The 23,250-nt window shown below is 39.5% G+C and overlaps 4 protein-coding genes across 5 annotated transcripts in view; 2 read left to right on the top strand and 2 right to left on the bottom strand.

The window, feature by feature from the left end:
* LOC137954022 (serine/threonine-protein kinase TOR-like) overlaps positions 1-9,077 on the bottom strand; it is a 96,172-nt gene extending 87,095 nt beyond the window's left edge. For both annotated transcript variants that reach the window (XM_068801604.1, XM_068801606.1), the window contains exons 1-7: positions 8,872-9,077; positions 8,454-8,792; positions 8,279-8,353; positions 7,897-8,069; positions 1,017-1,115; positions 695-854; positions 253-396 (exon numbers count right to left, since the gene is read on the bottom strand). In XM_068801604.1, the coding sequence (XP_068657705.1) occupies positions 253-396; positions 695-854; positions 1,017-1,115; positions 7,897-8,069; positions 8,279-8,353; positions 8,454-8,792; positions 8,872-8,997 (1,116 nt within the window). In that variant the 5' untranslated portion in view covers positions 8,998-9,077. The remainder of the gene's footprint in view (positions 1-252; positions 397-694; positions 855-1,016; positions 1,116-7,896; positions 8,070-8,278; positions 8,354-8,453; positions 8,793-8,871) is intronic.
* Positions 9,078-13,964: 4,887 nt separating this feature from the next.
* Positions 13,965-17,148, bottom strand: LOC137953941 (uncharacterized). Its single transcript, XM_068801504.1, has 3 exons — positions 16,811-17,148; positions 14,450-16,716; positions 13,965-14,351 (listed from the first exon to the last, which is right to left on the bottom strand). The coding sequence occupies exons 1-3, from the start codon at positions 17,007-17,009 to the stop codon at positions 14,277-14,279; spliced, it is 2,541 nt and encodes an 846-aa protein (XP_068657605.1). The 5' UTR covers positions 17,010-17,148; the 3' UTR covers positions 13,965-14,276.
* A 2,437-nt stretch (positions 17,149-19,585) lies between these two features.
* On the top strand, positions 19,586-20,530 carry LOC137953467 (uncharacterized). The gene has a single exon (XM_068800881.1). It carries the CDS (start codon positions 19,586-19,588, stop codon positions 20,528-20,530), a length of 945 nt encoding a protein of 314 aa, XP_068656982.1.
* Positions 20,531-22,455: 1,925 nt separating this feature from the next.
* The window catches only part of LOC137953168 (aspartate--tRNA ligase, chloroplastic/mitochondrial), a 33,520-nt gene continuing 32,725 nt past the window's right edge, over positions 22,456-23,250 (top strand). Inside the window, exon 1 of the mRNA XM_068800424.1 lies at positions 22,456-22,857. Within this exon, the coding sequence (XP_068656525.1) occupies positions 22,474-22,857 (384 nt within the window). The 5' untranslated portion in view covers positions 22,456-22,473. The remainder of the gene's footprint in view (positions 22,858-23,250) is intronic.

The following is a 23,250-nucleotide window of genomic DNA, read 5'->3' as shown; positions in this document are numbered from 1 at the left end:
AGCTCATCATTCAAAATAAATAATGACTTATGCACTAGTAACTCATAGTATGTAAAAAATACGGGGAAGTGTCCCAGAAAAGCTCTCCCACCCAATCCAGAAATAATTTTTCCATCTACTATTCAACCACTTCCCAAGAACTTAACCTCCAAAATTCCCAAAATCAAATGACCTCAGCAAAAGAAAGAAAAAAATACAAACAGATATAGCAACTCAATCAAAAAAGAACTGAAACTAAATGTCAACACATACTGCATCACGCAAATGAGAGGTAATTGTCGGCAAATAATGGATGAGCTCCCCATCCAAAGCACCTGCCATCTCCCCCAAAGCAATGAATCCACTAGCACGCTCGGCTGGAATCCGCAGAACAGCAAGAATATGATCCATGCAAATCTGTAAATTAGAATGAACAGTGAGGTCTTCTGCATTCCTTGTTTTTTCTTTGAGAAAGTATGTTATATTAGTTATGTCTTCATGCCCCTACCTAAATATTTATATTGAAGTCTGAACATCAAAAGCATAAGGGATGGTAAACTACTATATAAGCCAGCTGCTTAGCATTGTAAACAATTTTTTTTTCACCAAAGAAAAGTATAGCATAACAATATAACAACCATCAACACTCATAATAGGACATACTACAGTAAAACCAAAATCTCTCACCCAAGCCAAGCAGAAGAAGTGAGTGGACCTTTAAGTAGTTCGTAACAAAACGATCACGCAGGAAGTGCGCAATCCGAGGCAGCAATGAGGTAATGCTGAGGCGGACAAGCCTATCACGGTGCTGTAGATATTTGAGGACAATATCAGCTACTTCTCTATACCTTGACATCATAAATTCACGTGTGTTCCTGACAAGACAGATTCCAAATAAGGTCCAAATGCCTATCATATAAGATATGCTTGAACAATCATTTAGCACAAGTTTTTTTTAAAAGATTTATCGGAATACCAAATGAAAAAATGAATTATTGCCAAAAAAAAGGTTAAAGAATCAATAAACACCAAACTACCTCAAAAGCTCTCCAACTGCAAGCAGCGAACCATGGATGCTGTGAACAGAAGCATTTTTTCCCAATCCATCTTGTGTAGCCTCAAACATGCGATAGTACCTATAAGTAGTATGATAAAAATCAAAAAGAACAATGCCACATGGAGGGGAACCGAGCAATATGAGAAGCATAGGTTAGTCAATGCTCACAACAACCAGAAGGATAATGCATAAATAACAAGAGAAGAAAATAGATCTCCAACCATAACTTCTAGTGTTGTACATTTATCAGCTTAAAGTCAACATATTATCCCTCTAATAGACATCAGATCCAGGAGCATTCTAAATAACAAAACTATAAACATAAAATAGCTATCAAATAATTTATCTCATACATGAGTCTAAGAGAGAATGAGTGTGAGAAAAAGAGAGAGAGAGAGAATTGGAACTCCATGCTCAACACATAAAAACACTGACACCTTCAGGAGGTAGGTAGGAGTATGTATTCGATAAGTTTGGAACTCAGCTGTTCATGCCATTCTCCTACCCAGAATTTCCATCCCAAACATATACATGGAGTATTTCAAAGGTGGGGAGGAATCTCCATTATAGCAGCGGCCCCTCAAGGTCTATATTGAGAATATTGAGAATCCCATTAAGAGCAAGAGTGGTAAGAGTTACAAGGGAGAAGAAAACAATGCGGCAAAGTACAAGCGCAAGTACAAAAAAATATGTACAAAAAATAAAAAATAAGAATACAATTAATGCACATCAAAAGGAAACAAATCCCATTCCTAAATAACACCCAAAGAAACCCAAGACGAGCCATAGAATCAATGATTGAGTTGGCGCCGCAAACTGTATGAGTTCACTGTTTTTGAAAAGGAGAAAAGAGCACTTCAACCTCTTCAAAAATGTGTAAGAAACGCCAAAGAGGCCTCTTTCCAAAAAAAAACCAAGAAATGACCACTAAAGAGTCTTCTTATATAACCAAGTGGACGAGTATCAATACTAATAAAGACAAATACCATAAAAAAAAGGGCACAAAGTTTTTTTTTTTAAATGATGCTGAATTTTATTATGAGAGCTCAAACGAGTAGATTACATGAGAGGAAGCCTTCCCAAACAATGAGAGATTGCTGGAGGTTCTGAATTTTGCCAATTTATCAACCAAAAAATTGGCTGACCTAGGAACGAGGTTCCATTTACAATGAACAGATGACACAGTGTCAGCAATATAATCAGTGATTGGCCAGTGGCGCCAAGGAGGGGGGCTATCTTTTGAACACCAGCAGATGACAGTCTTTGAGTCGCCTTCGATAATTAGCTTGCCATGAAGCCGCTCTTTAAAGATTTGGAGGCCAAATAGAAGAGCACTCACTTCAGCAATATTTGAATCAATAATACCCACCGGCCCTGCATAGGATAGAATAGGGTCTCCACTGCTGTCTCTGAAAACACCACCAGCTCCAGCCGGCCCAGGACAGCCTAAAGCACTGCCATCAAAATTGAATTTGGTGCAATTGTAAGGGGGAGGATCCCAGGTGGCCATAACCGGATTCCTACAGGGGCCCGCCATGTGCGCGATCAAGCCCCAATTTTCTCGAAGGGAGATGCCCGATAGAGAAGCAAACTCCTTCCTAGAATGTAGCCAACTCGAGATAAGGCCCACTACCAGAAAAGTTATATTATCAGGGTTGCTAGCCTTGGAGTTGAATCTCCGGTCGTTTCGCTCGAGCAATATACACCATGGGATATGCGCAAGGCATGCCAAGAGAATTATCTTGCCCAGCTTAGGAAGGCATATCCCCATGACCATCTTAAAGGTGCCGAAAAGGTCCTGATGTAGCCCCATTTGGAGACCAATCTTCTAAAAGATCTTCATCCAGACTTACCAAGAAAAGTCGCAATGTAAGAGAACATGCTGGACTATCTCGTCATACACACCACAAAGGGGACAAGTGCGATCGGGGGTAGTGTTACCTCTTTTATGGAGGTTGTCAGAGGTGAGGATTTGTTCCCTAATGGCTGTCCACACAAAGAATTTGATTTTACTAGGCGTTGAGAGCTACCATGCTAGGTTTGCCTTGAGCTCATGCATATTGTAATCTTGTTTTCTAATGAGAGAGTAGGCGGATGCAACTGTGAATCGGCCATTAATGCTGAGCTTCCATGTCAGTTTACCAACTACATGCTCACGAATGGTAGTGTTGCTGAGTCTGGAGAGGAGACAGCAAAAAGTCATAGTTTCCTCATCATTTAATCCCCGGCGAAATATGAGACTCCTTGAGCGATCTCTCCAAGAATCAGCCACTAAGCAAGAGAGGTCCCTCGCCACCCTAGAGAGCCCCAGGAAATCCTCGGATAGGGGGCGGGGGCTGCACCATTCATCCGACCAAAAAAGGAGGGTCCTTCCATCGCCTATGTGAAAAGAAGTTGCATCTCTGAATATTGGGAGGAGCTTCTTAATTGATTTCCATATCGGGGATAGGAGTCGAGTAGCACCATCCTCCCTCCACCAGGCACCCGAAGGTTGAAGGTAGAACCTGACCTTATCACCCCATAGGCCATTATGCTTAATGTTGAAGTTCCATATCCATTTGAGCAAGAGGGCATTATTCATCTCCTTCGTAGGCCGAATGCCTAAACCACCCAAATTGCGGGGTATGCAAATATCCTTCCAACTCACCAAATGATATTTGAAGGTGTCCTCTGATCCTTTCCAGAGAAAACGTCAACAGATGGCGTCCATCCGATTACAAACGAAGGTCGGACAGTGCATGAATGATAATAAATAGTTTGGCAGTCCTGCCAAACAAGACTTGAGGAGAGTGAGTCGCCTAACAGAAGATAAAAGTTTGCCCCTCCAAGTAGCTAGTCTCTTCTCAAATTTCTCAATGAGGGGGGACCAATGTGTCGCCGAAGACCGAGAGTCAAAGAATGGTAGTCCAAGATATGTAGTTGGCAATTGTCCCACTGAGCACCCCAAATATTTAGCCATACCCTGAAGCACAGCTGAGTCGATATGATAGCCTAGGAGGGTGGTTTTCTTCCAGTTAATGTTCTGACCAGAAGCCAGTTCAAATAGTCCCAATACAGCACGGGGTTTTCGGATCTAATCCATAGTACCAATCCCAAAGCAAATTGTATCGTCTGCAAACTGAAGGACCGGCACATCAAAGGCTGCATAGTCCATCGTGGGGAGGAGCCAACCCAGGTTTTTGGCCGAATAGATCAAAGATGATAGGTATTCCGCTACCACATTGAAGAGCAAAGGGGAAAGGGGTTTTCCCTACATGATTCCCCTGGATCCCTTAAAATAACTGCAGGCCGTTCCGTTGAGAAGGACTAAGTAACTTGCAGAGGAGATGCAACTTTGAATCCAGAAGCGCCATTTTTCCCCTAATCCTATCTACCCCAGGAGAGTGTCCAAAAGCTTCCAATTAACTCTGTCAAAGGCTTTCTCAAAATCAAGCTTTAGGATGAATCTGGGAAGCTTTAAAGCCTTAAAATGGTGGATGAGTTCGTGACATACCATGGTTAAGTCTAATATATTTCTTCACTTGATAAAAGCACTCTGGCCATGATGAATGGCAATAGGGAGAACCGGCCAGAGGCGATTGGCAAGGAGGTGTGCAAGCACCTTCTAAGCACTGGTGGTGAGGCTGATCGACCGAAAGTCAGAAGAAATTCCTGCCCCTTCCTTTTTAGGGATGAGGGCAATAAGCGAAGCTCCGGTGCTCCTATATTTGATGTCATACTGATAGAACGAGTGGATCTTGCAGGCAATATCGTCTCTGATGAAAGGCCAGCATCAGCAATAGAATTCCCCATAGAAACCATCCCGGCCCAGAGCATGATCCAAAGGAAGACCCAACTCTACTTTTTCAATTTCCTTATCAGAGAAAGGGAGTTCGATGAGACTAGTTGCAATCAAAGGAATAGCCTGGAGATGAACCCTTTCGAAGAAAGGGCGAACTAGCTGGCCATCAAAGTATAATTCTTCAAAAAAGTTCACCAATAACTCTGAAATAAGGGATCGATCCGAGGTACTCTCACCATTGACGATGAGAGTGGTGATGTGGTTGGCTCTTCTCCGAGCAAAGGCGACTGCATGGAAGAATTTAGTATTGGCATCCCCCTCAACGAGCCATTAAAATCTTGCACGCTGCTTCCAGTGGACGAGCTCACTATGAGCGAAGGACTGCATTTGCCCTTGGAGGGCGTATCTCTAAGTTACTTCTGAGGAACAAAGGTTTCTAAATTCCTCTTCACAGTCAAGAGTGGAAATTTGAGAAAGGACGACGGCTCTCTCGGCTAAGGAAGAGGCCTTTCTCGCAGAGGCCCATGATCGCAGCAACAGCTTTAGCATCTTGAGCTTGGCAGGGAAATTCCACCCGGTCGGGCCCGTCACGACCACCCTTTCCCAGAAGGACTGGATAGAGGAGTCAAAAGAGGCATCCGCCATCCAAGCATTGTTGAACCTGAAAAGGGGGGGGGGGGGGGGGGGACCCCAACTGCCGAAGTGGGTATCTACCATAATCGGCCAATGGTCAAAAACAACCCTATTGAGGATTACATGTGGCATTGTTGTATAACTGAAGCCAGTCGTTGTTGGCTAAGAAGTGGTCAAGCTTGGAGAGGACGGGGGGATGTCTGCCATTTGACTAAGTGAAGGTCTTCCCAGATAGGGTAACCTCATCAAGATCCCAACTACCAATAAAGTTTGCAAATAGCCTCATGGAGGTAGTGATACTCTAGGAGGGAGGGGATTTCTCGTGGCAGAAGCGGGTAACATTGAAATCTCCCACAAGCATCAAAGGAATGGGCCACCTCTGACAAGTTCTCAAAAGGTCATCCCAGAAGAGATGTCTCTCATGGTGTCTAGTAGGACCATACACACCCACAAGGCACCAAATGTTCCCCAATCCTTTGTCTCTCAATTTGATTTTGAGGGAGTAAGTGCCACAGCAACGATCGAGCACCTCAATAGTATTAATGTCCCACACAATCAGAATGCCGCCCGCCAATCCAATCGCATCCACAAAAATCCATCCAAGCTCCTTAAGAGGCCACAGCTCACGGATATATCCAAGGGGCAGAGAAGTCACCTTGGTTTCTTGAAAAATAGCAACATTTGCCTTGGTAGAGGCAAGGAGGTCGCGAATTGCGGCACGGCGACGCATGGATCCAATTCCTTGAACATTCCAAGAGATAATGATCATTGATCACTAGTGTTCTTCTTGGACTTCTCAGACAGGTAGTTATCTCCCCTGAGGGGCTCCATGTAGACGGTGCCTGTTGAATTTATGGAAAAGATAAATACTTCATTGACTTCAATAACTTATTGTAATCAGAGTACATGAATCTCTATTTACAATAGAGGAAGGTAGTAGAGTCCAATTACAATAAAACTACCCTTGTCCCAATTACACCCAGACTCTAACACTTAAAGGTAAGTCCTAACATGATTAAATAACTCAATATAGATAAAAGACAAACATAACTCAAACTAAAACTCTTCTTTGACGTGAGCATAAGATAAGATACTTTTGTGAGTCCTTCTCAATCTTCCAACTGATGTGATAAGGATGTCAGCACATGGTAATCATTGTGGGTCCTACTTCTTATGAGCTTGGGCCCATCTTGTGGGTCTTGATCGTGTGGCCCATCTTATAATAATCTTAGATATGTGGGCTTTCCTTGGTTGTGTGGGCTTGAGTTTATCTTCCAACACTCCCCCTCAAGCTGGGGGTGAGAGAACAACATGAACTCCCAGCTTGCTGCAACTGATGTATAAAATATTTTTGTATAAAATGACACATCTTCCAATATGCCTTCATCTTCCAACATTCCCCCTCACGTTGTTGCGTCCTTCCATGAGGCCTTGCTGGCATAATATAAGTGAGTGTAAAAATCACTCCTAGCCGATAAGCCATTGCTTCATACTCCAATCCTAATGCTGGATGTAAGGCACACTCCATCTTCTATCGGTAGTGTCTATTGGCATTGCTCTAAACCTAGACACAACTGTCTGTTTCTTACTTTTCCAACTTATCAAGTTGCCTCCAACAAACAACAGTAGCCTGATGTAGAACGTCTATCCATCTTACACCCAACATAATCGGCATCAAAATACCTGTTACGGTGCCGGATCTGACACAAAGATTCATTGTTGACGTTCTAGTTCGGCCATGGGGAATTGTAGAAAGACATGGTGGAATTGTAGGGAGACATGGAGAACAAAGATCAAGCCAAAAGGAAGCTTGAAAAACAGTTAACTTTCTGCCCCGAGGCTAGTTCAGAACTTGACAGTAAACTTTGAACTACTAGTAATATGTCAAGGCTAGTTAACTTTCTTTTAAGCAAGTAAGTCTTGACAGATTATTTTACCCTTACCAAAAAATTTCATTAGATAATCACGAAAGTTGGTTCCTTTCAATTAACTTATTAAATAGTTTTTAGGTCAGCACTCCAATTAAATTACAAAAACAATTCTGAAAGGCTTCCTCCACCTTCAAACACTTTTGCAGCTTCTTAAAGCATTATTACCTCAGTGGTTTCTTTTCTTACCATATGCATTGCATACCCACCAAGTTGAAGCTGATAAGGTTTAGGTGCAAAAACACAAGGTTCAGCATGCCAAAACCGGCTACACTATTGACTTAGTGAGAATTCCTTTTTCTTTCTCACTCCAAATGGTGGTCGAAAATATGCAAGGGACTCACTGTGACTTCACATCTATTGCCAAAACCATTTTAACATTTTTTTTCTGAGTTAATGCACTTTACACATTATGATGCACTACTATAACAATGAATCTTAAGGTCACTTGCTCTAATTTTTTGTTCACAAACAGACTACTTTTTGTGTAACTTATAACTGTGAATAGCTCAACCTACCACTGAACCCGCCAGCGTGTCTCACGCTTTTCAATAACACGAAGGCAAGCACGCAAAGCCTCCACTGCTCTCTCTCTGACAGCCAATGTAGGGTCCCTTAACGCAACCCATATGGCATCAACAAACTCTGGCACGTGAACATTAAATACTGTTGACGCATTCTCTGCCATTTCCTATGAAAGAGAATATTATCAATTAGTTCTGTCTACCAATACAAGAGTGATACATTAAAAATGTAAACTTATATGTTGAAAGAAGGCTTTTTCTGTCAATATTGAGATTTTACACATTTCAATAACAAAATATATTTTTTGACAAAGAGAACAGAAAACTCCACACCATTCAAACACCTCAGAGACGATGAAATGGATAGAAAGCCTACTTTCAAAATCAAGACCGCTGCAAACCGGCGGTACTCCACTCTTTCACCTCGAAGCCAATCCAGCGCATTTTTTACCTAAACAGGAAAAGACACAGTCAACCAACAACTCACAAGTGTAAAATTTGCCTCCTTAAGCACTGAATATGACAAGAGCACTAGACGGATAGAACCAAACCTGACGCTCCACATCATCAGCAGTCATAGCCCCACCAGCTCTAGCCAAATGACCCAAAACATGACTGGCCAGAATCAAAATTTCCTGGTCCCGTTTCGCTTCGAAAACAGTTCTCATGTAATTTGAGAACTTAGAGACCTTAGAGGCGTTTTCCCCAAGTGGTACGTCTATCAATTCATCAATCGCTCGAAGCGCACCGAGATTCTCAGCCACGTCGTGGCTTTCCAGAAGACTCAAAATGCGATCGTAAAGTTGATCCATGAAGCGAGAGAAGGCTTCACCACTAAGGTCTCGAGCTTCCTCTTCGACGTGCTTCCTGAGTGTCAATGCGGAACCATCCTGTAAAGACGAAGCAGAGGTTGAATATACCGTGAAACACGGGAAAGATCATTGGAAACAAATGCAGATCGAAAGAAACCTTTGGAGTGCCTCTGGTGCAAAGGTCAGCAAGGATGCGGTTAAGGGCATCAGCTCCTGACGCAGCTACAGCGGCGGTGGCCGAGGCTGCCAGGCCGTATCGGATCGACGTGGCGCCGGAAGCCATTTTGCTTAAACCCTATGGAGACTGAGCATTGTTAACAGCACGAAGGAGTGCGCTATGCCGTGTGTATGATGCATAGTTGACAGAGGAGGGGACAGAGGGAAGTTGAGCTGGCCCTATACAACAGAGTGGAATTTAGCGATTGCACTCCGAAAGCGAAAGTATCCGGCGAAAATAACCGAAAACCTATTAAAGAAATACTTACAGAAATAAAGTCAGTTGTCCCGAATTTAAGCCCAATTACTTAGAATTGAAGTGAATAATTGAATGAAGTGAAATGAATTGATTTAACTTTAACTCATATTTGGTTATTAGTGTAGACGAGTTAAAGTAGCTGGAAAACATATTTCAATGTTAGTGCCCCCAAATTTACTTTCCACTATACTTTTCATTGCGCATATTAACACAAAAAAACAATTCACAATTATTTTCACTTTCGCTAGGTAATTGATTGTGTATTTATTGATAAATAATCCTAAATTTCTCATTGTCATATACTCTACAAAATGATGATAAAATAAATAAAATATAGTTCAATTTTACTATATGCCCTATATTCTCATATCCCATTCATTCTTTTTGCATTGTAATATATCAAACCATTTGTTTTAAATTGTTTTTGACATTTACTTGGTAATATCTCTTGAATTTGGAATTAGACAATATTAGTAATACTTTATGTAATTAATTTTTTATATTTAACCCCATTATTTTAAATAACTTGGATTGCTCCGGCTTTAAGACATCCTAATAAAGCTACTGCGAGTCTTTGGGATAAACTATTTTATAAGGTATTGACAGTCATGTAGGGTGACCCCTATTTTCCTTTTACTATGGGGGGTTAGTCAACATGAATTAGGATATGAACTTCAGTCGCATTACTCAATTCATGTCTTGAGGTCGTTAGTGGAGCGCCGGAGTTCAAGTCATGTACATGACTCACGAGATCATGTCCAAAGCATAAACGAGAGGATGCGTTTTCCGCCCAATTTTGATAATCATGTACATGAAACGAGCGCGCCCCTCTCTTTGTCGCACACCCTCTCTGTGAGTCTACTCATTTCCGTTTCCTGCACCCCTTCTCTCCCCGAGCTCTCTGCTCCCTCTCTCGTCTCCATCGTCCCTCTCCGGTCTCCCTCTCTACGGCCCCTCCCTCTTGACATCCGTTGTAGAGTATGGGAGACCGAGAGGCTCTACGATAGAGATCGAGAGGGAGGCCTTCCTCCCTCGATGACGACTTTTCTTCTCTCTCAGTGTTCCTCTCTCCTCCTCCTCCCTCCCCCCCCCCCCCCCCCCCCCTCCTCCGTCGGCCATCCTCCCTCTCGACTTATGTCGCAGAGCATGGGAGGTTGAGCTTCTCGCCCTCCCTCTCGACCTCTGTCGCAGAGCACAGGAGGTCGAGCTTCTCGCCCTCCCTCTTAGCGTAATGTCGGTGCATCGCCTCTATCGGCGTTGCTCGCTGGCTCGCTGTTGAGGAAGACGACGATGGTTTAATTTTTCCTAAGTTAGGAAAAATTAAACTATCGTCATAAAAATCATTAATTTATATTTTTTATTCATAAAATAATTACTTTTTATTTTTTTAATATATTTATTTTATAATTACTATATTAAAATAGTGATTTAATAGTCATAATTAAAATATTGTTTAAATAAATATTTGATAAATTATTTTGGTTTAATTATCCAATTGCTATAATTAATTAAACCAATGGTTTTAAATTTTGTGACAATATAGTATTAATTAATAATACATAAAATATATTATGTACAAATATATAGTATGTTAAAGTTATGATTAGATCATTTTTTTCTCTTAAGTCATTCATTTTTAGGTTAAAGTATATCATATGTTATTAATAAATTAATAACTCAACGTATTACTTTCGTTTTTGTTATTTATAATGTTATTTATTTATTATTTATAATTAATCATGTGCGTATTTCATTGGCTCATGTGATTACCATATGAATGCAAAATAAAATATCTAATTCAATTAATAAATATATTAATATATTTAATTATACATTAAATAACATATTCGTGTAGTAATAATGGTTGTTTTACCAAATTTGGGGTTTAAAGATTATGCTTTAATTAAGTGTACTGTAAGGGTTTAGGGATTCTCTTATTTTTTACGTTTTTCTCATGTTGGGGCACTAACACTGGAAACTGTTTTCCAATGTACATGAAGTCGTCGACACTAACACCTTAGTGCCCTAAATGGATTCTTGAAGATCAAGTTCATGTCCAACATGAAGATCATGTCAGTCATGTACATGAAGATCATCTTCGCACTTGGTATTAGTATTGACGACTTCATGTGCACCGGAAAACAGTTTCCAGTGTTAGTGCCCCAACATGAGAAAAACATTAAAAACAAGAGAATCTCTAAACCTTTATAGTGCACTTAATTACAACATAATCTTTAAACCCCAAATTAGGTAAAACAACCATTATTACTACACGAATAAGTTATTTAATGTATAATTAAATATATTAATATATTTATTAATTGAATTAGATATTTTATTGTGCATTAATATGGTAATTACATGAGCCAATGAAATACATATATGATTAATTACAAATAATAAATAAATAATGTTATAAATAAAAAAACGAAAGTAATACGTTAAGTTATTAATTTATTAATAACATATGATATACTTTAACCTAAAAATGAATATTTTAAGAGAAAAAATTGATCTAATCAGAACTTTAACACACAATATATTTGTACATAATATATTTTATGTATTATTAATTAATAATATATTATCACAAAATTTAAAACCATTGGTTTAATTAACTATAGCAATCGGATAATTATGCCAAAATAATTTATCAAATATTTATTTCAAAAACATTAGAATTATGAATATTAAATCACTATTTTAATATAGTAATTGTAAAATAAAAATAATTATTTTATAAATAAAAATTATAAATTAAACATCTTCGTCTTCCTCCGCAGTGAGCCAGCGGGCAACGGCGATGGCGACGGTGACGGGCTAGGCAAAGGCGACGGCGACGGGCAATGCTGACAGAGGCGACGCTTCGACGGTACGCCGAGAGGGAGAAGAGAGGGAGGCCGAGAAGCTCTGCAACAGAGCTCGACCTCCTGTGCTCTGCGGGAATGAGAGAGGGCTGCGGGAATGGAGACGAAAGAGGGTCGCGGGAATGGAGACGAGAGAGGGCTGCGGGAATGGAGACGAGAGAGGGAGCAGAGAATGAGAGAGGGTTGCGGGAATGCAATGGCAGAGAGGTGTGCGGCAGAGAGAGCCCCGAAAGACAGCCCCGTGCGAGAGTCATGTGGATGATTCTTAAAATCGGGCGAAAAAAGCTTTCCGCCGTTTACTTTTGGGACATGAACTCCTGATTCATGTATATTCATGTACATGACATGAATTTCGGCGCCCCCTAACGACACCAGGACATGAACTGCGTAATGCGCATGAAAATCATGTCCTGAGTCATGTGCACTAACCCCCCCCAGCAAGTGTTAAGTTGAAGTTCATGTACATGACTGAGATGATCTTCATGTTGGAGATGAACATGAACTTCAAAAATCCATTTGCTGACTAACTCCCCCTATGTGTACATACTAGTTCGATGTTGCCAAAATGTAACACCCTATTTCGAATACATGACGACATGTGACTCCTTGTTACTTAGAAAATTAAAATTCGATCTTAGTTTAAAAAATAAAAATAACATCGAACATCAAAATTAAAATTACCAATAGAGGTGAGTGCAAAAGAAAGAGTGTAATTGTAAAATATTTAATGTTTACTATGGGGGTTTTTGTGTGATAACAACTCATCAATGTATTCCTTAAAGTTTGACACTCTTACACGCATATGGTTCCTAAGCATGCAACTTGTCAATGGGTGAAGAGATGACTCTAAATACTAAAGTCCATCCTATAAATTTTTTAACTTCAAGGAGATCTACTTATCCAACTTTCTCATAACTTTATATCTTTCGTGCCAAATCTTTATTTGAGCGAGGTTGTGGATGGAGATGCACTTGTATAAATAGATATTATACATATAATAAATTAAAATTTTACAATAAACTTTATAAGGTTATTGAATTTTGAGAAGTACGTTTTTGTTAAATTTATTAAAAAGAACTTTAATTCCACGAGTCATTGGAAGACGATTGTCTTTCCCAAGTAACTCATCCTCATGCAACTCATCATCATGCATCTCTAATAGTGGATCTACCATGGGACTACTCTTAGGTAATGCAGGTCATGTTGGTGGTACTCCAGGTGGATGGGGAGGCATGAGATGAAATAACTTGCACAATTATTCATGATATCAGTTATGCTACGAATCAAAAGACAATAGCACCGATGAATTTTAAACAAATACATATGTTACAACTTTAGTGGACAAACATCGTTGACTAAAAAAAAACTATTTGAATTCATTACAACTAATTGAGTTTGCTCATTTCCTTCATCTTTTTCTTCATTGTCTTATTCCATAACATATTCTTGTTCTTCCTTGTCCTTATCTTCTACCTCTGTCTCTTATTTCTAAACTTCATTGACTACGATCTCAATTGGCACAGGTCCATGTTATGGAGGAACATCTAACCTACCTAATGGCCTAACATCACCTTCCCTTGGATAATGTGATTTTTCACTTGATAACTTATATTGATAGGCATCCAATCCACCATTTAAAGTTATATGTTGTTCCAGCGCATTGAACATGTTTATTGTAACTATGTTTTAAACTATGTATAGGGTTTTTCCACGTAAAAACATATTTTATTTGACATGCCAGCATGAATGGATCATCATTGCACTACATTTATCTGCTTTCATGAATCAATAATCGATCTTAATACATTATCGTTTATTATTTATATAAAATTATTATTCAAATACCATAGTTTGATAATATTCATTACAACCTCATAATAGTCAAAGTGGCTATCATTGTAATACCTCTTTAAGTCCTATTTACCTCCAGTTGCTCTATGGATTCGAAATTGAGATGACATATATCACTGTGTGAGTCAACTTGGTCACAGTCCACTAAAGTTTTGACATGTAATAGAGTAGATAACATAAAAAAGGATTAACGCACAGGTAACCTTATGTTTGAACTAGTTGAAAAAATCATATTCCCATACTTAGATATTGATGGGTTGTACTTCCACGTTTGCAAAACACTATTAGTATTAGTGTTGAGGGTGGAAGAATGCACACGGCACAGCATCACATAAGAAACCCCAAATAGTGATGGCACACATCCTCTTGTCAGGGGGAAGTGATTCTCTTCCTAATTCTGCCCGAACGCCTCACAGGAGTGAGTTCATCATTTTCTTGGCATCCCTTCAACCATAACAAAATATTAGAGAAATTTCTTCTTGACAACAAGCTTACCAGGAAAAAGAAATAAAATCTATTAAAGCTATTAGAGAGAAACTTACATGTTTACCCTGTAGCATTTCATATGTTGTGAAACTTCCAAAAGAAGGTGACTCTGCAGAACAATCCGAAACCAAGGAGTTTCTTCTCACCTTTCTTTCAATGCTCCGAATCTCTTCAATCTTTCTCCGTCCGCTGTGAGATGAGCTCTTCCGGACACTGCTACTCATTTCTGAGGGACCTGACCCCCCTAATATGTCAACCTCCATATGTGATTTTCGAGATCCCTTCAAGTAAGAATCTCCCTTCGAGACCACCTTTTCTGCTGGACAATTCTGTTTTAAAACTGTTGGGTGTACAGCAGAAACTTTCTTATGCTTGAGATAGATGGTCGATGATACGGCAACAAGTGCAAGGAATGCAAACGATGTTAGAGCAATGTGCACCCAGAGCGTGTTTCCTGCATGGAATGTGCTAAAACAATCCGACTTCCCTGAAGCGGCTTCTTCAGATGTTGACTCACTCTTAATGTAAGTATGATAATCACTGGTAATAGTTTCTTGGGATTCATTCCCAATTTTGGATGACAGTTGTTCAGCTTCAAGAGCCGCATCTACAATTTCTTCTACAACTTCCATATCAATATTGTTTGTGCTTTCATGGTGCGATAGATCCTCTTCATCTTGTGCTTCAACCTGCAGAACTATCTCAACAACCTCTTCAGCAACTTCTTTACTCTCATCGTCCACGTGATCAGCAGCGTCCTCTTTGTTTTTTTCTTCAGATTCCAGCCTTGAACCAATCTGGTTTTGCATAGCTTCTGCCACACTGTAGACTGAGTGACCCTCTTCACCTTTCAATTTTTGTTCTATTTTATCCTCCTCCACGAGATTGCTACCTCTATGATCTTTGGAATCTTCACGTGTCACGTGAAGTTTTGCTTCAGTAAAATCTTCTACGATCTGCTCTTCCCTTTCCAGGCCTGTCCTACTTTTTTTGTCCGTTTCTTTGAACTGAACTCCAGGAAAAAAATTCGCCGGATTCTCGGCAGCCATAATATCCAGCAGCTTACAAATTTCACGGTCTAAAGAAGTTAAATTTGAAAACTGAAATTTGCCTGTCTTTTCTTTTTTAGAAAAGATATTCGCCTTGGACCAATAAGAGACTGACCACTGTTTAAAACTTTGAGCTGTCCGCTCAAGATTTTCATATGCAGGAGCAAATAACTGATTCGAAAAATAGGTTTTGGGGAGAAAAGAAGAGATAACAATGCCTGGAGAATCTGTAATTGACATGGATAAACAAGCTATAACAAAAACTAGAAGGGCCGATTTCACCTTTCGTTCTCCAGAAAGGTAGGAACCAAACCTCCTTTTGATGCAACCATTACTACTCTCTGTTATGGGTCGAGTAACACAGGTCTCCTCATAATATTCGGCCTCTTCATCATGAAAAAATGATTCCTCAGAATCGTTTGGGATTTCTACAGCCTCTTCGGTATCTGAAGAGCTTTCAGACGTGAAGCTTTTTTCAAGCTTAATGCCTTTGTCACAATAAGAATCATTTTCTCTACTCAGACAGATTTCAATCCGCGACTTGGGTCTGTAATGGAGGAATCGAGGCCTAGGAGAAAGATAATTTGTTTTTGGATCATATGGAGGACGAGAAGAAATGTGGGGCGAAGCCTGAGAAGAGAAGTTATCCTCTTTAGGATTCAACCGATCATCACTGTAAACTGATTCGGAAAATTTTGGCTCCAAAGTTTCTGTCACTTTCGAGTTATCTGGTGTCACAGATTCAGGACTTTCTCCATATAATGAGGATTTTGGGTCATCTGATTGGGTCTCGGAACCGACCTTATTCTCCAATTTCGGTTTCTCCCTTCCAGTTTCAGAAATATCAGACAGCTCTTCCGAAACAAAAGGGAAATTACCGTCAGGGAGAGAAACTGGAGCCCTTTGGATCTGATCTCCAGAAGTTAGTTGTTTTGTGATCTGGAAGTTTGCTGGTATTGACAGCGAAACAGAGCTGATTTCGGATTTCCGGAAGGCCTTTCCGGTTCCAGAAGACGACTCTAATGAATTCATGGACATGACCGAGGATTTTACATCAGAGAGAGAAACAGAAGACCTAACCATTTCGTTTATTTCTGAAAGAACTTTCTTTTTAGGCGACGCAGCAACTTTGGAAGCTGCAGAGATGGTTGGAGCCATGAAATTCTTTGTCCCCTTTGAATTGACCGGTGATTGTGTACGGACTGAACTCGATGCAGTTCGATCTTTCTCGTTCTCTTTATCGAAGGAAGCTCTCATCTTTCTTGGGGGGATTTCTGGTCCAAAAGTAAGAAATAGCAACACCCAGCTGAAGAACATAAACTGAAAAGGAAAAGAAAACAAACATTTCAAGAAATAAGACCACAGTACCTTGACTTGCAGGGCTGTTAGCAGGAGTAACAGGATAGAAGTTTCTCTGAATTGCCGAGATAGATGGCCTGCCAGCGGCAGTACCCGTGAAACTCTTCCCCCGAACGGAACTATCTGGAGTAATAAGATTATGGTTTGATCTGTTTGCAGTGGGAGTTGGGGATCTGATCAATGAGGCCCCGGTGTTTTCTCTGTCCATTTCTTCCTTCCCTTCTCTAGTACGGAGTACTTTCTGCAGTGATTGAAAGAGAATGGCGAGGAAGAAAGATTGGTTACAGTGATTATAAGCGGAAATGTCGATATAGGGGATTTCGACAGTATCTCGGGACAAAGGGCAAAGGAAGTTCGAATTGAGGAAATAGAAACGGCTAGTGGGGGAGGAGAAGAGAACTTTATAACGTTCTAGTGTCGGCTTTTTTGAATTTTTAAATGCCCATGGATGTCCGACCGTTGGGGAATAAAAGAGTTCCGCCTTTCCGAGCCATTGGCCCGATAAAGAGCAAACCCACTCCACGAATCGGAGCTATTGAGATCAACATAGTAGGACTAGAGGCGTCCATGGTTTTAATTAAAAGGGCTGATTTCACTTGAATCGAGTTGGGTGGACGGGCCCATTACTACGTGAATAAAGGACGAGAGAAAAATACTATAGGTTTGAGGCAAAGTGGGCTTTTCATTTTTCCATAATATTTTAAATTGGGCCCAACCCGCCGTTTCAACCAGGTTAAATCGGAATCAATTTTTTTCTTTTTTTCTGGATTCTTATTTAAGCAAAAATCAGATGTACTTAAAAAACCGGATGACTCGATTATAGAAAGAAAGAATCATACCATGGGTTTGCACATGTTCTTCTTTCCTTGCCAAGGAAGGATCCCAAAAAAGGTGCCTAGTGTAATCAATTGTATGTAACACTACTTAAGTATAGTATGTCTCCTTACATATAATACATAACATAATGTAGATACACATAAATGATTAAATATAGTCAAGTACTATTTATTTTAAAAATTACTATATTTTTTTTTAATTTTCTTATCGCAAATGAAATTAATAGTTATAATCTCGTGATTAAGAAGCACTACACATGGAGAAATTGTAATTATAAAAAAAGAAAAGAAAATGGAAGTATACACACTTAAAATTTATAATAATTGCGAACATAAAGAAAGATATAAATTAAAAATAATATAAAATTAGGTGATAGAGAATAATCTATTTATAAAAATAAAAAGATAAATTTTAGATGAAATAAATGAAAGTACTCAATAATATTCGACAATAAATTATTTGTGACAACAACTAATAAAAATAAAAAATAAAATAATTATAATACTTTTTTACTTGATTAAATAATTATTTGGATTGAATAATTTATATAGTCAATTTTCAATCTTTGACCTTTTCTTATTTTTGATTTGTGGTCTTTTATTGTAATGAAGAATAAAAAACATATACCTTGAAATAAAAATTCAAACGAATTCCTACTTAATATGAATAAGATTTCTTATAATTTTTAAAATATTTTCTTGGAGTTTGTAAAAGGTCTTCTACTGATTTTGAGGTAAGATTTTATTTTGTATTTCTCACATCTGCTTTTGTGAAACAAGTTTTAAAACAATATTAGTCATCAATTATGTGTGCAATATTTTTTTTTAGAAACCAATAAATAATTATAATACTTTTATTTAGGGTAATTAAAAATCCAAGTATTTATTAGCTTTAAAAAACAGGTAAATATTGTTAAAAGATGGGTCCAAGTCTACACGACCAAGGAAGACATATACTTCCAAGTGTGTCGAAGATGGGTTCAAGCTTACAAACCAAGGTGAAGGCCCATAAGCTCACACAATGGCGACATGATGGTAAATAAAGAACTATGTCATAAAGATGATATTTTTGTAATTAATTTATGATTTATGTCTCTTATGCACTCTTAATAAGGTGAAATGTATTATTGTAATATTAGTACAACTTAAGGGAGGGTTTAGATAAATCCATTATTTTAATCTTACTTCTCTTTTCTCTAAATTCGTCGCTCTTCCTCTTGTCCTCCTAAAACCTTCTCTCTACAATTCTTTGTTTTTTTTACCCCCTTAATCCTCTTCTGTGATGATTATACATCATTAAATGTTAATTTTAAAAAATAATAATTATTATAATTAAATATTTTATATTTTAATAAGCTCATTTTTGGCCCTTTTCCTTTATTCAGCAAAGAAGTTAGAACACACAGCCTCGAGTCTCCGCTTGGTTTGCCGTCGATAATTTAATAATTTAGATACATAACTAGAAAGTGGGCCCACTGCGAGTACAGAGGGAAATTTACTTTCTATCGAGATTCGATAGCGGTGGGACTTGTTGGAGAGCCGGGGTGCCAACTGCAACATTACGTGAGAAACGCGCCACGTGTCCAATGAGAAGCTCTTCCCTTCATTTATGTCTCTTCTCGCTCGGAGGCCAAAACGCACAACAAAACAAAGATGTAATCCCGGATTTGTTGTTATGCGAGCGACTTCTTCGCCCAAGCTCGCGGGCGGCCTTCTTCTTTGATCCCCCATCTCTCTTTAAATTCTCCCCCTCCGTTCTCGCTTTTTCTTCCCCTCTTCTTGATTTCTCTCTCAATTTGGAATTTTCGATCCGTTTAATTTCTTCCACTAGCTCTAACTACTTGTAAGTTCCTTCCTTTAACGGCTCCCATTTTCGTTACATTACATTTGATCTTCCATAGATTTCGGTTTCTGTCAATGCCGTCCCTCTGAGAGTTTGGAATTCTAAATGGCCCCGACTGCGGCAATCGATTCGACGACTTGCAATCCGCGGAGAGTGTGTTTCTCTTTCGCCGCTTACGCGAAGACTGTCATTGATCATCTCAAGTCCCGTAAAGTGCCCGTTGCTGAAGGTCTCACCGACGAGGAATTCGTATCCATCGAGTCGGCTTTCAACTTCAGGTTCCCCCCCGATCTCCGATCCATCCTCCAGGAAGGCTTGCCGATCGGCTTAGGCTTCCCCAACTGGCGATCCTCCTCTCACCAACAGCTTCAAATAATCGCCAACCTCCCCATCTCCGGCCTGCTCAACGAGATCTCCAAAGGTAATTTCTGGTGTCAAGCCTGGGGTCCTCGACCTCAGACCAGCGACGAAGCCCTCTCCCGTGCCAAACCTTACGTCGCACAGGCACCGCCACTCGTACCCATCTATCGTTATTGCTACATTTCTTCGCAACCCAACCTGGCCGGGAATCCCGTTTTCTACGTCCGCGGCGGAGAGTGTAGGTATTCCGGCTACGACGTCGCCGGATTCTTCGCCGGGAATTCCGACGAAAAAGGAACGTTCGGCTGCTGGTCACCCGCGTGGGCTGCGAAGGCGGCGAGGAGGATAGACTTCTGGTCGGAGCTGGTGGAGCAATGCGAGAGCCGAGGGAGCACGTGTGGATGGTGGGAAGTCACGTGCGAAGGCGAAGAAGTGAGCTGGGGGGAGCGCAAGGGTTGGTTGGGGGTGTGCCTGGAGCAGGTGCGGCTGATGCTACGGGAGGGAGGGTGGCGGGAGGAGGAAGTGAGGGAAATGCTGGAGGGAGACGAGGGGATGGAGAAGCGTGTGAAGAGCAAGGACGGCGTGCTTTGGCACGTGCGTCTACTCTCCCTGATGTTGAGGAGAGCCGGCTGGAGCAGGGAAGACGTAGGCTACGCGCTAGGTTTGGAAGATGAGCAGGTGGGGTCCTAGTCTTCCCAATGCTGCAAAAATCCTTTTTTTTTTTTTTTTTATATATTCGACGGTTGAGATCAATCGTCTCTGATTGAAAAGCCTGACAAAAAACTTGAAAAGATGGATCAGACGTTCAGAACTACGACCATTCTTTTCGTCACTCTCGGTACAGAGTTCAGATTTGTGAAGAAATAAATAGACAGAGTTCAATCTTAATTTTATTACGTGACTCTACAAACAATTTTTTTTTTGTATTTTTAATCAATTTTTATTATAAATGGAAATAAAAATATTATATTATTTGGGTCCCACCCCCTTCAACGATAAAGTGGACTAATGAAGCACCCGAACACCTCAAACAAATGTGACCCCGTGTCTGCCTTTACTCCATTTACTCCATTTTATTACGAGATTATTGCGATTTTCCGTACTTTCTTCAACTCTTGTGGGCCCACCCATTGTAAGAACACATAAAAGGTATTTATTCGAGATGGGCCCATCGGGGTGGGTGACACCGTGACAGTAAGTAATGGTGGGTCCACATTTGAGGTCAATAATCAAGGGGTTATGGGTCGTCAATCTCAATTGGGTCACAGAAAACGTGAAGGCTCTCTTAGTCAAACCAGACGGATTGCTAGACTGTTCTCGAATAATCGACTTATAAAGTCAGGTCAAAAAGACCCTAATTTCAACGATCTAATTGGGATTCCTGAGATGGACTTCCCACCTGACACCGTTGAGAGTTGAGAGTTGAGACATCTCAACCAACAAACTCATCATCCACCTTCAAATAAATGAGTTTGCATGGAATATCCATGAATGGAATGTATCACATTACTGGACTTGCGCGTTTTTTGAGTTATTATCATAACTGAAGCCACTTCAATGGAATAATTAGATATCTTTTACCAACAAATCCTAATTGGTTTAATTAATTGTATTTTAATTCTACAGTTTACTTACAAAACATACAAAAAATATTATTTATTATAAAATTAAGAACCTAATAATCCATTAAAGGAACATTATTGAACAATTTATGTTATAGTCGTCATAATGTACCACCACATACTATTTTGTAGCATTAGGCTCCCTTTCTTTATCTTCCTAATTGTTCTCTTGCATCAAATCTTTTCTTTCAAACTACTAAATTTTTATTCCTTTTTTCTTTCTTTTTCGTTTTTGTAATAGGTCAGACTTTGACAACCTTTCCTTTCTCTTTGTTTTATCTTTGTCATTCCCTTTTTCCTACTAAATTTTAGTATCGAGTTTTTCTAGAATAACCATTTTAACTACTGATAGATACGAGTTCTTCGATTTCCATTTTCTCCCTTGGATATCTTTGACAGCTACTGGAGCTCTTCATTATATGCTCTTCCAGCTTCTTCCTTACTTTCTTATTTTCATCTATTTATCTTTCTCCGAGCCTAACTTGTCCAAAACTAATATGGGAGAAAAAAATATGTCTATTAGCCAAATTATAAGATTCCAAACACCAGTCCTCTACGTCAATGGAGAGTAATCTATTAAAAATTTGAGTCCATTATTTGAATTAATAAATATTTTAAAATTTGATATTTAGATGAAAAATATTTAGATTTGATGTCTTTAGTAAATCAAATTCATTATTAATCCATTTATTTAAGATATTTGAATTTTTTATACTAAATTAATAAATATACAGATATAAATTATAGATTTCTAGTTAATTTGTTATCTCCGTCCCTTGGCCTTTGGATGGTTCTTGAAAATAGTTTTTACCAATAGAAATAGGTAAGTATAGATTAGATGGCTTTAAATATTTAGAATCTAATCCGATATTTTGAATTGACTGGTCGAATTAGAGAGACATTCAGCCTTACGTAAAACCCATTCCCAAAACCTTCGGCATAGATAATGTTGTAATGCTTCATAACCCCCCCCCCCCGCCCTTGTGTCTCTTGTGCAAAACACTGGGGGCAATGTCGCTGGTACTCCGTCTGTCGCCTCTCGTGTGCCATCGCATTATCCCCTTTTCAGCTGCATTATTGCCGATTTTACGTTGTGAATTACCCAAATTCGAACTGCGAAGGTTGCAGAAGCGAAGATACTGTGGCTTCTCTAACTCTGCGTCTGCTGGCTCTTCCTCTGCTACCACTCCCATAACCAAAACAGAAAAACCGGATTTGCAGCTCGTAAATTGTGATGACAATTCTATGGAATGGATTAGCAGAACGGCCTGCTGCGGCAATTTGACGGTCGAAGATGTCGGAAAGCGAGTCCGTTTGTGTGGGTGGGTGGCACAGCATCGAATTCACGGGGGGGTTACTTTTGTTAATCTCAGAGATCACACTGGGATTGTTCAGGTTAATTTTAATATTAATGCGCCCTTACCATCATGTTTTGGTGTCATATTTTGCACTTTTGGTGTATTTGACAATGCTGTTACATTTTAATTAATCTCTGAAACTCCTGTATTTGTACTTTTTACTATGGAGCTGGTCTACTATGAACCCCTGGGAGTGGGAGTGTTGCGCGCGCATATTTGGTAGTCGGTATTGACATATTGCAGGTGGATTTGAAGTTTATTGTCGTCTGAATAGCACATAAGAGTGCTGTTTAATCTGTATAATTGAAGAAGGGAAATTTATATGAAAGTGTCAAACGGAAGAAAGTAATATTGGTAATGCAAGCAAGGTTCAATTTGCAACACTTATGACGGGGCCTTTTTTTTTTTTTTTTTTGAAAAATATAGTTAC

The sequence above is a fragment of the Aristolochia californica genome, unplaced genomic scaffold (genome assembly GCF_029961685.1).
Source record: "Aristolochia californica isolate CCGP_79_NKW_82.1479 unplaced genomic scaffold, dmAriCali1.0.hap1 SCAF_16, whole genome shotgun sequence".
NCBI lineage: Eukaryota > Viridiplantae > Streptophyta > Magnoliopsida > Piperales > Aristolochiaceae > Aristolochia > Aristolochia californica.
The sequence above is the reverse complement of the archived record's forward strand: the minus strand, read 5'-3'. Positions and strand labels throughout refer to the sequence as shown.

What these genes read in the sequence shown, in the direction of transcription:
- LOC137953467 (XM_068800881.1), top strand. Translation starts at nt 19,586, where the DNA reads ATGGCCCCGACTGCGGCAATCGATTCGACGACTTGCAATCCGCGGAGA.
- LOC137953941 (XM_068801504.1), bottom strand. Translation starts at nt 17,009, where the DNA reads ATGGACAGAGAAAACACCGGGGCCTCATTGATCAGATCCCCAACTCCC. An exon ending in TAACAGCCCTGCAAGTCAAG is followed by an intron (nt 16,717 to 16,810) that starts GTACTGTGGTCT and finishes CTTTTGGACCAG; the next exon opens with AAATCCCCCCAAGAAAGATG. An exon ending in AAATGCTACAGGGTAAACAT is followed by an intron (nt 14,352 to 14,449) that starts GTAAGTTTCTCT and finishes TTATGGTTGAAG; the next exon opens with GGATGCCAAGAAAATGATGA.